This window comes from Cottoperca gobio, unplaced genomic scaffold, assembly GCF_900634415.1.
Source record: "Cottoperca gobio unplaced genomic scaffold, fCotGob3.1 fCotGob3_220arrow_ctg1, whole genome shotgun sequence".
In the NCBI taxonomy this organism is placed as follows: Eukaryota; Metazoa; Chordata; class Actinopteri; order Perciformes; family Bovichtidae; genus Cottoperca; species Cottoperca gobio.
The window spans coordinates 252,119-268,174 of record NW_021166853.1 but is presented as its reverse complement, the minus strand read 5'-3'; the positions used below and the strand labels follow the sequence as shown (position 1 = coordinate 268,174).

General features: G+C 39.0%; 1 protein-coding gene across 1 annotated transcript; it reads right to left on the bottom strand.

Annotated features, from left to right (window-relative positions):
- Positions 1 to 689: 689 nt before the first annotated feature.
- Positions 690 to 14,753, bottom strand: LOC115004910 (protein Shroom2-like; the record flags this gene model as incomplete). The annotated part of the gene is made up of 3 exons (XM_029426642.1): positions 14,397 to 14,753; positions 11,623 to 11,833; positions 690 to 914 (listed from the first exon to the last, which is right to left on the bottom strand). Coding segments are annotated over exons 2-3 (432 nt in total), but the record flags the coding sequence as incomplete, so codon positions are not given.
- Positions 14,754 to 16,056: the final 1,303 nt, after the last annotated feature.

Genomic DNA, 16,056 nt, shown 5'->3' with positions numbered 1-16,056 from the left:
GCTGCCGAGAACTCAGAGGCAGCTCAGAAACCCCCGAAGGTGCAGCTCAGTCTGCACACACACTGAACAGCTGCAAGGCTCAAAGCTTCAACGCACAATGTCATGTTCTGCGTCCAGGGGGCTCAATCAGAACAATTACAAGAGTTTGGTGTGGTGGTGCAGCAGCGGTGCATCATGGGAGTTCTCCTCTCCCTGACTCAAAGGTTAAACATCAGAGTTTCTCCTGCACGCTGTTCGGCTGCCGCCAACGTTTGCTCAGCTTGTTTCTCTAAGAACTTAAGATCCAGACGTCCGAGGACTCAAATCCTTCATCCTTCAAATATAGAGTTAAAAACACCAGGATGTAGAAAGAGTAGCGTACCTGAAGCACAGTAAGGCTTACTCGGGACACTAAGGATTTAAAAAACCTGCATATATGCGCTGATATTTGTTTCTACTCTTCTGCAATCATCATAAAGTCAGCTGTTGTCTTATGTTCCACAAAATATTTCACTTTTCAGAGACTGGTATTACAATTTTTGAGGAAAATGGTTAGTAAGGCTCTTCTAGCAACGCTTAAGGGAACACTTAAAAATACGAGAGCAAACATTTAGAGATTTCCTGAGGAAATCCTTATGGTGGTTTGAAGGCGTCCTGAGACGATCATGTGAGAACACCGTTAGCCTGAGTGCTTTAATGCAACCGTGCACCTTGTTGTTGGAGATGTTACCATAGTGAGGGGAGGGGGGGGTGTAGGAGGAGAGGGCACGTGGATTGGTTACCAACCTTTTCACCACCAGGCTGAGGGTCCTGTGGGAGCCTTTCACCAGGCAGATCGCCTCCTGTCTGAAGCCGCTCAGGGGAATCTCGTTGATGTTGACGAGCTCGTCTCCCACCTGGAGACTCACAGCTGCTGCCTTGCTGTCCTCCTCTACCTGCAACATAAACACAGCAGACGGAGAACTGAGAAACACACACACACACACACACACAAAACACTTTACAGAGATAACAGAATATTCCAGGAAGCCAGCATCAGCCGGCAAACTAGCTGTTTAGCATGAGACAGGATCTCTAGAAGTTTCCTCCAGACAATCTATTCTATCCATTAGAATTATTATTTATATTTATTTTTTATTATCATCATTTACATTATTATTATCATCATTTACATTATTATTATTATTATTATTATTATTATTATTATTATTATTATTATCATCATCATTTACATTATTATTATCATCATCATCATTTATATTATTATTATTATTATTATCATCATTTACATTATTATTATTATTATCATCATCATTTATATTATTATTATCATCATTTACATTATTATTATTATTATCATCATTTATAATATTATTATTATTATTATATCATCATTTATATTATTATTATTATTATCATTATTATTATCATTTACATTATTATTATTATTATATCATCATTTATATTATTATTATTATTATTATTATTATATCATCAATTATATTATTATTATTATCATTTATAATAATAATATTATTATCATCATTTATAATATTATTATCATTATTATTATTATTATCATTTACATTATTATTATTATATCATCATTTATATTATTATTATTATTATATCATCAATTATATTATTATTATTATTATCATCATTTATAATAATAATATTATTATCATCATTTATAATATTATTATTATTATTATTATTATCATCATTTATATTTTTATTATTATTATTATTATTATTATTATTATTATTATTATTATTATCATCATTTATATTATATTATTATTATTATCATCATTTACATTATTATTATTATTATTATTATTATTATCATTTATATTATTATTATTATTATTATTATTATTATTATTATTATTATCATCATTTATATTATTATTATTATTATTATTATTATTATTATTATTATCATCATTTACATTATTATTATTATCATCATTTATATTATTATTATTATTATTATAATTTACATTATTATTATTATTATTATTATTATCATCATTTATATTATTATTATTATTATTATTATTATCATTTATAATATTATTATTATTATTATTATCATCATTTATATTATTATTATTATTATTATCATTTATATTATTATTATCATCATCATTTACATTATTATTATTATTATTATTATTATTATTATTATTATTATTATCATCATTTATAATATTATTATTATTATTATCATCATTTACATTATTATTATTATTATCATCATTTATATTATTATCATTTATATTATTGTCATCATTTACATTATTATTATTATCATCATTTACATTATTATTATTATCATCATTTACATTATTATTATTATTATCATCATTTATATTATTATTATTATTTATATTATTATTATTATTATTATTATCATAGTTTACATTATTATTATTATTATTATTATTATTATTATTATTATTATTATTATTATTATCATCATCATTTATAATGACCATTAAAGGAATGAAAACAGAAGTGTAATAATAAAACATAACTAAAGTTGTTTTGTGTCTGTTTGTAGTTTTGTGTCCGTTTGTAGTTTTGTGTCTTTGTGGTCGTTTTGTGTCTGTTTGTAATTTTGTGTCTGTTTGTAGTTGTGTGTCTTTGTAGTAGTTTTGTGTCTTTGTGGTCGTTTTGTGTCTGTTTGTAGTTTTGTGTCTTTGTAGTTGTTTTGTGTCTTTGTGGTCGTTTTGTGTCTGTTTGTAGTTTTGTGTCTTCGTGGTTGTTTTGTGTCTTTATGGTCGTTTTGTGTCGGTTTGTAATTTTGTGTCTGTAGTTGTGTGTCTTTGTGGTCGTTTTGTGTCTGTTTGTAGTTTTGTGTCTTCGTGGTTGTTTTGTGTCTTTATGGTCGTTTTGTGTCTGTTTGTAATTTTGTGTCTGTAGTTGTGTGTCTTTGTGGTCGTTTTGTGTCTGTTTGTAGTGTTGTGTATTTGTGGTTATTTTGTGTCTTTGTAGTTGTTTTGTGTCTTTGTAGTTGTTTTGTGTCTTTGTGGTTCTTTTGTGTCTCTTTGTAGTTTTGTGTCTTTGTGGTTGTGACAATTAAAATTTGTCCCTAAAAATCAATGAATAATCGTGATCTCAATATTGATAACAAATAATCGTAATTATCATTTTGTGCATAATCGTGCAGAACTTTGCATTTATAAATCTTTATTTCACCAAGCAGTAGAAAAGGACCAAGTGCTTCAGGGACATGTTGGAGAATGTAAATGCATTTCATTGGGCTACAGTGACGGCAGCAGGTCAGTCTCTACACACTTGGATTAAAGGCTGTAAAAATACTTCATAAAGCTGCTGTCCAAGCCTGATGTAAAAACAAACCGCATCGTGTTTGTCTGAGTGCAGACACCTGGAATAACAGAGCACTGAAGTCAGAGACTGCTGCTGTTGTTAAACCCCATCAGACCCTCAAGATATTAAAGTGACAGCAGCAGCGCTCCGGAGTGTCACACACACGAGAGGTCAGCGCTGTCCTCACACTGACGCAGAGGCTCAGATACGAGGAGGTGCTGCACGTAAGGCTCGGTGTGGAAAGAAAAGCCGTTGGCACGTTAACACAGAGAAATCTCTGCAGCTGATAATCAGAGCGAGAGGGGGCTGCATGACTCAACTACAGAGGTATGTGTACATTTACAGACCATTACGTCTTATATGGCCTTTATCCTCAGCACAGAAGAGCGGAGCCAAGACGGCTCAAGTCAAAGCCCCTTTTCATTTTTCTATAATAACAATTTGAAGGCCGGGTTAAGGCGGGTGGGCCGGCGGGTTTTATGATGACTGGCTGGATTCCTGCTCTCGTCCTGATTTGGTAGTGAATTTTGTGGAGAAACTGAATCACTGACTGATGTGTTTAAAGTTGAATAAAACGGACAAAAAAAAACACTCAACTTTTACTGTAACTGGAAAAGCATTCTTACAACATAAACACAAGTTCGAAGGCGTTTAACTGAAGCACACAAGCACCACATGGACTTCACATTCCCTGGTCGTCTTTCATAAAAGTTAAATTAGAGGTTGTGCAAGATAAAGATCTTAAGATAGATGTGGCAAACTGTATTACAGAATAAAATCTGTTTTCAATATTCTGTTCCTCTGTTTGTGGCACTCAGCCCCAAGGACATTGGTTCCTACTGAAGACGCAAGTCAGTAAAAACAGTTTACAAATATGATGTGAAAGGTGCGTTTGTTATGCCTGGCTGAGATCATGCGTTTCCTCTCTCTCCTGTCATGGTGTCATCAGTCCTGTGTTGTATATGTAGTGAGACAGAGACATGTGTAATGTTCCTGAAGGTAACGTTTCCTCTCTCTCCTGTCATGGTGTCATCAGTCCTGTGTTGTATATGTAGTGAGACAGAGACATGTGTAATGTTCCTGAAGGTAACGTTTCCTCTCTCTCCTGTCATGGTGTCATCAGTCCTGTGTTGTATATGTAGTGAGACAGAGACATGTGTAATGTTCCTGAAGGTAACGTTTCCTCTCTCTCCTGTCATGGTGTCATCAGTCCTGTGTTGTATATGTAGTGAGACAGAGACATATGTAATGTCCCTGAAGGTAACGTTTCCTCTCTCTCCTGTCATGGTGTCATCAGTCCTGTGTTGTATATGTAGTGAGACAGAGACATGTGTAATGTCCCTGAAGGTAACGTTTCCTCTCTCCTGTCATGGTGTCATCAGTCCTGTGTTGTATATGTAGTGAGACAGAGACATATGTAATGTCCCTGAAGGTAACGTTTCCTCTCTCCTGTCATGGTGTCATCAGTCCTGTGTTGTATATGTAGTGAGACAGAGAAATGTGTAATGTTCCTGAAGGTAACGTTTCCTCTCTCTCCTGTCATGGTGTCATCAGTCCTGTGTTGTATGTGTAGTGAGACAGAGAGATGTGTAATGTCCCTGAAGGTAACGTTTCCTCTCTCTCCTGTCATGGTGTCATCAGTCCTGTGTTGTATATGTAGTGAGACAGAGACATATGTAATGTTCCTGAAGGTAACGTTTCCTCTCTCTCCTGTCATGGTGTCATCAGTCCTGTGTTGTATATGTAGTGAGACAGAGACATGTGTGATGTCCCTGAAGGTAACGTTTCCTCTCTCTCCTGTCATGGTGTCATCAGTCCTGTGTTGTATATGTAGTGAGACAGAGACATGTGTAATGTCCCTGAAGGTAACGTTTCCTCTCTCCTGTCATGGCGTCGTCTCCCCTCTGAGCAGCGTCAGCGTTGTGTTTGTAACCAGAAGCTTCATAAACTGACTGTTTATCCAGTTTTAAGACACTTTCTACATCCTGGTGTTTTTAACTCTATATTTGAAGGATGAAGGATTTTAGTCCTGAACGTCTGGATCTTAAGTTCTCAGAGAAACAAGCTGAGCAGTCCTGAAGGTTAGCAGCAGCTGAACAGCGTGCAGGAGGAACTCTGATGTTTAACCTCAAACTGCTTCATTCACTGTTTATAACAGTTTTAATCAGCGGGTCCATTTGTTTATGTTATGATCTACTAAAGTTAGGCACGATATGAGATGAATAAATCCACGTTTTTATCATCTTTGCCGCCATCTTAAGTAAAAGGGAGCCGGTAGAGGGGTGAGATTCTTCTTTGTTTTGGAGGCCTGTACTAGAAGCAGGATTTGGGGTCAGCGAGGTAACTTCAGGGTCATCCCTGCTGAGTTTATAGTCATTAAATTAAAATTAAAAGAATATCTAAGAACATAATTCAAAGCGGTAAATAGGTTTACGTTCATATCTAATATACTGTACACACAGCATTCATAAAAGCACCCGGAGCAAAGTAACAAAAGGTCTGCGGGACTGTAAGCACACGACTCCGACGTGTCGTACTTCTAACTATAAACTATCAGACTTCTCATTAAACTAGAGAATAAACTCATGTATACAGTGTTTGGGAGCAGAGCATGCTGCTGTGTGTATGTGATTACATAAAGGTAGTTCAGATTAAAGCAGACAGGAAGTGTAGCTTTAAAGAATACCTCACGTGTGTGGAGGCAGAACAGCACTAACTAACAAACAACACAACAACGTCCTTCAGATCAACGTTAGCACAGAACCTCTGTGCGACGGCCTCGAGCTCCACAGACGTCTGGCTTTTATTCAAAACAACTCAACAGGAAACACGGCTCCACGATAGGAAACATTTGAAGAATGTAAATAAAATCAACAAACAAGTGTCAAGTGGCGACATTAAGGAGACATGAGGGCAAATACAGGCAGCGTTTACTCCACGTCGAGGCAGGAGATTCATGGTGCTTTGCCAAACATATTTCACTATGGCAGCACAATCAGCTTGAGCCAGTCTTTGTTTACTGTCCGCCCCCCCCCCCCGCCGCGCCACAATCAGTCAAACTCCAGCCATCACGGATGCCTGAGGATCCTCAAATAGCCTCATGTCGCTCCGTGGGGCATGAAGGGAAGGATGTGGTGGTGAGGGAAAGGAATCTGCTGACAGACGTCCTGTGCGGCGAGCGGCTTGACTGGAAGGTTTGAGACACATCTTCAACATTAGAGCCGCAACTGACGATTATTTTATCATCGACTAATATGCAGATTATTTTCTAGATTAATTGTTTGGTGTATAAAATGTGAGAACACAGTTCAGATTGTCCATCCCAGTTTCTAAAAGTCTTTAAACGCACAATATGTTGTTTTCTGCCTCAATCAAAGAGACGCGTCACATGACCACACTGACCAATGAGAAGCAACTCAGGGGACAGAAGTGTTCACGTCATTAACGGTTTCCAACCTGAGAAATCAAACGAAAGGATATATTTTATATTTTATACACCTGAACGCTCTCCTTTATTTAATCAATACTAATTCCTACCTCCAAAAACCTGACTTCCACATATAGAAAGCTCAGATTCTGGTTTCCTCCTACATGAATCATCTTTAACTCAGAGGTTGAGCAATCCTACAACAGTGGAATCAAGCGTGGTCACACAAAGCATTCAATAATTGGTAAAACCTGTTTACCTGCAGGTGATTTATCACAGCGTGTGGGAACAGAGACGTTTCTGCACAGCGCCTGGTGGTTACACACCATCTTCCTCCAGATGAAGTGTGATCCTGGCACAGGGACTATGTGCAGGAGGTACATGCCCAGCTGTGTTGTGTAAAACTGGATTATATAAGTTTATTGAGACTAAGGACTTTAAGTCCACAAAGACCTTGAGCACAACCTGAGCTATGAGAGGAATGTTGAGAATTTTAATTAGATCCAGGATTTGTCTTTTTTTTTTAACCAATACTCTGAACCTCTCATCAAACCGTGGGCCTCGTTTTATCATCGTGCTTCTCAGTAATTGGAAAGAATGCACATAAGTGAGAGAACAGCCAATAAAACTAAAACATTAATCCATCGTCCTCAACACTTAATACACAACATGCACACAAAGCTGCCAGAACCCAGGACTCAGCTCTCAGACACCAACATGATAGACAAAGTAATAAAGGGAAACAGAACGAGTGGATAGTTATCATTATTAAAACAAGGAGGCGTAATCTGACAAACGGTGAAATGCACTGTGGCTGAAGTATGTAGAAGACTTGTGGCACATAAATCCACATGTGCTGTTGTGTGGTTGAGCAGAACGCAGTGAGACGGGAACATCTTCACCCAGAGGAGCAGATACACGGATACACAGTTATTTTATCCAACAGATCAAATCTAACATCCATCAAGAGCAGATGGTGGGCAGACAACAGAACATCGTCATGTGACATAAAGAACAGTCCACGATATGTCAGTGACGCACCGAGACGACCTTCTTTGTCCCGATACCAACGCCTGAGCACGAGTGTAGGTAGCAGCGTGTAGCTACTGTGACATTCTTACACGTGTACGGAAACATCGCCAGAACAGACGGCTTTTCTTTGTCATTGTTGGCGAGTTGCAAAGACAACAGGATCTCTTTCCATTTTCCTCAGAGCTGAAACATGTCCAGAGCGAGACCAACCGTAAGAATCTCAAGAACATTACATTACAGGTCATTCAGCAGACGCTCTTATCCAGAGCGACTTACAGTGAACTCAGTACAGGGACAGTCTCCTGGAGCAGCTCAGGGTTAAGTGCCTTGCTCAGTGGTACAATGGTGGCAGCCTGGTGTTGAACTCCCGACCTTCTAGTGTTTGGAAGGCATACCACTAGGCCACTAGGCCATCACCACCCTGAACTATAAAGGCCAGAACTATAAACCCTGATCTCAGTGCTGTGATGAAGTAACACCTGGTAGTATTAATACGTACGCAGGTTCATCTAGCCTCTTCATCTTCTTTGCCTCCGACGTCCAAGAGCGTTTACACATTTAACATTACTCCGGCTGTTCTGCAAGATGTTTTCTTGTTTTGGTAGATATGCTCTCTAGCAGGGCTTTTATTGTGAAAGAGAGCTCTCGACCCGTCTGCGTGTGAAGCGAGGCTCAACACTGACGGCGTCATTATTCTCCGTGACATCATAATGACAACATGTCATCTAGTGCTACTTTAAATAATGCTTTCCTAACTTTGTAAAACAAAACGTAACAAATAAATACATTTTCAGATGTTTTACTTATAATAAATCTTAAATTCCAGTTTGTAATGTAAATCTTACATAAACATAGAATTGAGTTGAATAGACCTCTGATCTCAGCGTCGGTGCATCCTGACACGTCCTCCACAGCTCCGGTGCTGATACAGAACACGTTGCATCAGGTGGTTCGTGCACTCACACACACACACACACACCATGTCTGCTGTATGTCCACATGTTTAAACACACGTGTTTGGGCCTCTCCAACATTTGTCTGCATTAAGCAGATAATAAGAAAATAATTATTATAGTGATTCCAATGTAAAGTCATCATTAAGGTAAAGAGACGGTTTACTTCCTGTAGATAACTCAACAACATATCTTTGTAAATCAACAGCTGCTCTGTGAGAGCCGCTCCGACAGAGCGACAATAACTAATCCTCACTTATTTCTCCCATCATGCCGTTCTAGAGGCTTCAGCCCGTCACAGATAATTCACCACATTTAGAAAATCAAACAAAGCTCCTGCATTCCTCCGTGTTCCTGGTACCACAAGCTTCCAACTCAACTTCCACCCAGCACACGATGAAGCAGAAGGTCCAGCTGGGATCTGATAAGTGACGGTAAAATACACAGTTGATGAGCAACGTACTTTCTGGAGGTGGCAGCCAGGAAGCAACACTGTTAAGATGTCTTCAGGGTCGTGAGGTGTGAACACTTCTCACCATCAGATGCTCCTCTGTCGTTGGTCCTTCCTTGGAGTAAGGATGTGGCGTTCAGAGACTAAATATTAATAATGAAACGCTGCCAAAACTCAAACCAAAGAGTCCCTCTGGCAGCGGTTCAATCCACACGACTCATCTCGCAGCTTATAGCTTTAGGACTTAAAATGGTCCGAATTCTTGTCACGTATGCTCGTAAAACCTGCGTAATGAGGTGAAGGTGGTCTTAACCGTGGCGCTCTGAGACCACGTGATGCTGAGTTTCGGCCATCGGAGTCGGACTTTGTACCTCTCGTAGGTCAATACAGAAAGGAGGAACAGAAATCCAGCAGCAGGTTCACGTGTGCTTTCACCATGAGAAGTTAAGCAGCAAGGTCTGCTGTAGTAAATCATTACAGTAAACAGAAGTGAGGCTGCAGTGGGATTTCACAGCTGATTGGGCTGCACCGTGTTCCCTCACTCACGTAAGCGGCGGGGACATTTTCATTAAGACCAAATATTGCAGGCGGTTCAATCAGTCATCAGAAAATAATGAAATGTGATGTTAACTAGAGTAACGTCAGGCTGCAGGTAGAACGGTCGTTCCACAAGTCATGAATAACATTAATAGCACAAATCAGCCACCGGAGCACAAAACACGTTCAGTTTGTTCACTAACTACGTTTCTCTGTTAATGTTTTCCACGTAGACTCCAGGCACGACCCAACTGATGTGGATCATAAGAGTTTACATACAAACCTCCAGCCATCACATCTCTGCAACGACCAACGTCAACAAACACCAACAGAAGCGTTCTCGTCCAGTTGGGACATGAATACTTTGTAGTGGTTTGCGGTGCAAACTATTTTAGGTAAACAGAAAAGATGTCGGGACATGTCCCCACCGTGGCTCAGATCAGCTGGTTAACAAGTCTTCAGTGCTCTGCTGGAGGTTCTGCTGGAGGTTCAGTTTATGGATGTAAAACGCTGACTGGAGAACTTCACTACACGTTCAGCACCTAATGTGCCAATGAACAGTTTGAAGATGCTTTGACTGCACAGTGAACACTCTCTCCACGGAGCAGCTGCACTGGAACAAGTCCAACACCCTTTACACCAGAAGGTGAAGAAGTGATATGAGGGAGTTTTTAACCCCATCTCCCGTAGACGAGCGTGACTTCCTGCTTGTTGTTCCCTCTGGTGTCACGTACAGGTTCGTAAACACTGAAAGTGTTACAGTAGTTGCTTCTTTTTTATATCTTTCACTAATTCTCTATTTTAATCTCTCAAACCAGAGCATCTGTTTGTTCACACTAGAAATATTTTACTTGGCCAGAAGCTGACAGTAACTGACAGTTAACGTTACCGTGCGTCAGCTTTAATGATCGTGTAATGCTCTGGATAAAGCACAGCGGGCCCGTGTGTTGAGTTCACTGTCACTGCAGAGGAACAAATCTTCATGTTCATGGAGGGAAGAGACGGAAGTTTCCAAGCAGACAGAAACAAACTCAATTTGAGCAAAGAGTTTTCGTGTAGGAAAGTCACCGGTTTTAACTTCACACGCCAACAAGAATCTATGCGTGTCGTTCCTCCAGCAATGAAAGATGACGACATTTACACAAAAAGAGAAATCTGCTTTTTGCCCTTTTTTGGAAAACACTAACCCTAAACTACGCCGTCAAATAACTTACATTTCCAGCTGCATTAATGTTTCTCCCGTGTTGCAGCTGTTCATAATAACTCAAATTAGTAGGTAGGGTCCGTCTTTCTTTAGGGCATGCACCCCCCCCCCCCCCCCCAAGTCCTGCAAACTGTTAGTTGTCTAGTTGGTTTGAGTCCAATGCACAGAGTTGCTTCAGCTTCAGTAAATACACGTCTAAAGAATGTTCTGCAGCCTGAATAACATCATACCCCACATGTCCTAATCAGAACATGCGACACACAGACACACTTCAAAATCCATAGAAGTCAATAAAGATTTGTGAAAGCTGCATTCAAAGGACAAATCAAGCAGTAAAGCTACTGTGAGGGATTCACGGTGCTGAAAATATATTCATCTTTGTTTTGACTTTGTTAAATTGAGTCAGTGAGGCTTAGTGCTAAAGTACTGCAACTTCATAAATCCTAGTCATCGCAGCGTGCAGGGTCTGCTCAGTGACGGTCACACGCCGTGTTTCCCACATGTAAACTAAGAATCATCATGAAATCTACACTTGGAGCTTGTGGCGTTGATATTTTGATTGAAAGTGAAAATGATAAGATTTCCATATAGCCTGAAAAAAGTGAGTAAAAAATAATTCCTCCGTGTTCTCTAACCAGCAAACACACGCCACCTCAGTTCTCAGCTGCATTTGAAATAAAGAGTGTTTTGGAGTCTGTACCTTGGTTATGAGCAGAGGCTCTCGATGCTCCAGTCCTCCTCGGAGAGTAAATCCCCACGGGGCGCCTCCTGAAAGAAACACGTCCACCAGCTTCCAGGCGTCTCCATCTCTGCTCCGCTGCTCCAGATCTCCTGATTTCTGCATCTCATGCCAAAGACTCTCTGCTTCTGTGAAGTGTGGACCGTGTTTATATCCCTCAGCATCCATGTTTCTGTTGTAGAACAATTAAAAGAAAGCATTAAAACATGTCCAGGTATCTAGATTTCTATATCTTTGCTGATTGGCTGTGTGAAACCTCACTGTTGGAAATATTCCTGCAATCATTTTAATTGCACAAAATATTTCTACAGCTATAGTTTTAAAAAAACGTTTTTTAAAAGACCGTACGGACATTTTAAAAAGGGCTTTTGTGTATGTTGTAGGCAGTTGTATGCTGATGATACCCCGCTGTAACTCCCAGCTTCGCTGGTCCCTCGGCTCTGTGATTCCCTCTCATGGCTTCTCCTACCACAGCTACGCAGATGACACACAACTGATTCTTTTTCCAGGTCTGAAACCAGGTGGAGGCAAAAATCTCTGCTCGTCTGACATCTCTCAGTGAATGTCTGCACATCACTTGAAACTCAACAAGTGTTCTACTCCCAGAAGGTGACGCAGGTTCCAGGCTCTTGTCCTCCTGCTAGACCTTCATGAGCCCTCCGACCTCTACAGCTGCTCCAGAATGCAGCAGCCCGACTGCTCTTTAACCTCCCCCAGTTCTCCCACAATGCACCGCTCCTCCCTGCACTGGTCACCAGTAGCTGCTTGAACCTGCTCCAGACTCTGGTGCTGGTCCACCGTGCTGTGAGTGGATGAGGTCCTTCTACATCCTGGACACGGTCCAACCAAACACCAGCTCTCTCACTTCTCTCTGCATCGACCAATCAGCTGGCTGCTCCCTCACAGTGAGTGGGACCCCCCCTCAAATAAAACCTGTTTGTTGTCCTGCTGCAACATGGTGGCACGAGCTCTACATTGATGTCAGGTCAGCAGGAAGTCTGCACAGCTTCTGCAGACTGAACTCTCTCCTGTTTAAACTGCAGCTCGGACAATAATAATAATAATAATAAATATATTATTTCTGTATGTTGCACTTACACTGGTTTGGCTTATTTGAAGCTAATGTACTTCGGAGTTGTTTGCACTGATTGTAAGTCGCTTTGGAGAAAAGTGTCTAAACGTAAAGTGATGACTCATCTCACCCTCGTTGCACTCGTCGACGGTACATTTCAGATTGTACTGATCACTTTCACAGCACGGTCTGGCCACACGTTCTACCGCTGATCTTTTAAGCCTCCTGAACTCGAGCATGACCTGATAAACGACTGTTCTACAATCTAGACTCGTAAACAAACGGAACATTTGCCAGCTGGAGAAGGTAAACAACAATTTTAGGAATCAGGCTGGTAGATAAGAAATGTTATGTAGATATTCTTTTATCCTGTTAATTATTTTCTCCTATTACATTTTACTTTTTCACAGCTGACCTTGTTTTTTATTTGTATGTATGTTTCAGTTCCTTCCATTGTTCAAATAAAGCACTTTGTAATGTCTGCCTTTATTTATAGCCAATATCGCAATAAAAGCTTTATCATTGTAAGTCTGTTTGATCTTCACCATGAAAGTTTTACAGACAAAAAATAACACATTTAAGACAAAAAATGCAAATGAAATAAAACATTTAAAAATAATTCAGAATTCTTAATAGATATTTTATTCACATGTGTGAATGTAATTAAGCTAAATGTGGGCGTACAGAATGCAGTTTTAATTTTGAGAAACTGCATTTAAAAGCCTGATTCGTGCGCTACACTTGCTGCAGCTGCTAACTCAGCCTTTTGTCATTCACATGGTGCAGGATTGACAACAATGTGACCAGAGCATGAATTTGCTGAGTAATGCAGTGAGTTCATATTCAAACATAGCAGCACCGAAGAAATCCTCACAGGATCAAACTATAGAATTACAATATCCCTGAATGCACCTTTATTTTAGCACTAAATACCAATGTTGCATTGGGATACTTATAACATTTAAATAAGCTTCTTAGGTAAGATTAAATTCATTACAAATGTATACTTTTAAAATATTATTTACAGTATTTATTAAATACTAGTCAACACAAATGCCTCTTAATTCTTAATTTAGAGGTAATTTCAGAGGTCACTTAATTAATTTCTATATTTAATATAATTTAAGATGCAACTTTTCCATAGGTTTCTGACTAACGGTAATAAAGCCCCTGCGTTATCCCTGTGGAATGTACTTTAATGTGTTTTGTTTTAATAAGAATATTGATTTTACACTTTTATTGTGACAGTTCTTTGTTATCATGTATCTGCAGGACACCTTTGTAAATAAGAGTTGGTTTGCCCTGATTAAATAAAGGCAGACTATTAATCTATCTAGTGTTTTATAATCTGGTGCTTTAGTTTGCCATGTTTTGCCTCCTTCTACACGATATAAGAATGCATCTTCATGTGCCTGAGTTAGTAAAACACCTGCTGTTATCCTGTGGTACATGCTATATGACAGGCTGAAGGGAACGTAATGCTCTTATGTGTTAAACACTAAGTGTCCAGCAGCACAATGGAAACCATCGCACCAACAAACACTGAGCTCAGAGTGCTCCTTCGTGTGAAACCAGCACTTTATAATGAGTCCGTGAGCTGCACACAGCTGTCTGGATCAAGAAGAACAAACATTAAAACTCAAGTTGAAACGGCGAACAGTACCTGCGAGTCCAGCTGGTGGGTAACCCGGTGAACACGAGCGCTCCGTCGGGGTGGCTCGCGGCTATGTCCCAGGTTTACGTTACACATACTTCATCTTCTGTCGCCGTTCAATTGTCAAATTAACCACTTTTTGTTAGTAATTGGCTTGTTTTAAGAGCGGTTTGGTGGAGTAACCTGAGAGTTTCCACTGCTTTTAAAACGCTGCAGGTCAGTCCGGGATATCCTCCTTCACGAGACGACCCGAGGACGACACACTGACACACTCCGGAGAGTTTCACTGAAGCTAAGCTAACTAGCTCCATCCGCGGACAACAGGGATAACAAGTGTCGAAGTGAAGAAGCGCAAGCCTGCCATCTGCTGTTAGTAGCATACACGTTAATGCTTAAAGATATATATACCTAAGTGAACTGAGTAATGAAGGATGTCATGTTGAATCCTAAACAGAAGATATACGTATGTAATGAAATGTATATCCAACAGCATGTCATTAAATCCACTCACTGTTTCAGTCGCTTGCTGGTAGTTCAATTACTTTCACATTTTCATAGTGATTCTAGTAGTTAAATTACCTTTGTTTGTGCAATTTTCTTTGTAGCGTTAGCTAAAAAGTTACAAAATAAAAAGAAATAAAAATAAAACAGAGGGGAACGCGTTCGTTTCCATAACAACCTGTAGGTAGGGTGAGACATTAGGGCCAAACTTAACCAATTCGCGGAAGTGCTTGAATTTTGAAAATGTCACCAGCAACATTAAAGCGGTTAATTATCTTATTTTAACTTTATTGTACATTGTATACTGTTCTACTTTAACTTAGAGATATTAACTCAAGTGTATTTAATGTCCACGGTTCATTGTTTAGTTATAAACGATAACTGAACGATAACTAAACAATAGTAGCAAACTACAAATAATTAAACTAGTAGTTTAACTACATTTTTGCAGTAGCTTGCTATTTCAAATTCCACTTATAACATTCATTAACTAAACTAGTAAACAAAAGTTAAGGGAAACTTTACTAACATTGCTGAGCGACCGATCCTGCCTTTGTGTTTGCTCCTTGTTGTGAAAGCAGAGGTGGGAAAAGTACAAATCCTGCATTCAAAATAAAAGTATCGGCATCAAAATATATTTAAAGTACCAAAAATAAAATATAAAAAAAGGTAATGTAATATATATTATTATTACAGTTATACATACATTATATATATATTTATTTATGATAAATTATTTGTTGATTATATTTTTTATTAATAGTCTCAATCTGAATCTTCAAAGTAACTAAAGCTATAGGATATATTTAGTGCAGTAAATAAAGTACTCAAAGTACCTCAAAATTGTACTTGCGTAGAGAACTTGTGTAAATGTACTTGGTTGCTGTTCAGTAAAACTTCACTGCTGTCTGAAAAACACTTTCACATTTGTGAAAATACAACATAAGTGAGATTTCACTGCTTCTCTCCACATGTATGCCACATTGGACCTGGGGGAGTGTTGTAGCTGTAGACTTCGCTGCATGTGTTTTAGTTGCTTTGCTGTCACCGTAGGATCTTTATAACCTCAGTAATGTTTCTTATACCTCCTTGTTTTCAGGCTACATTTATAATTTTGCCAGCAGTGCCTCAAAGAAACAGCACAACTGAAGAAAAGTGTGGAGCAGGG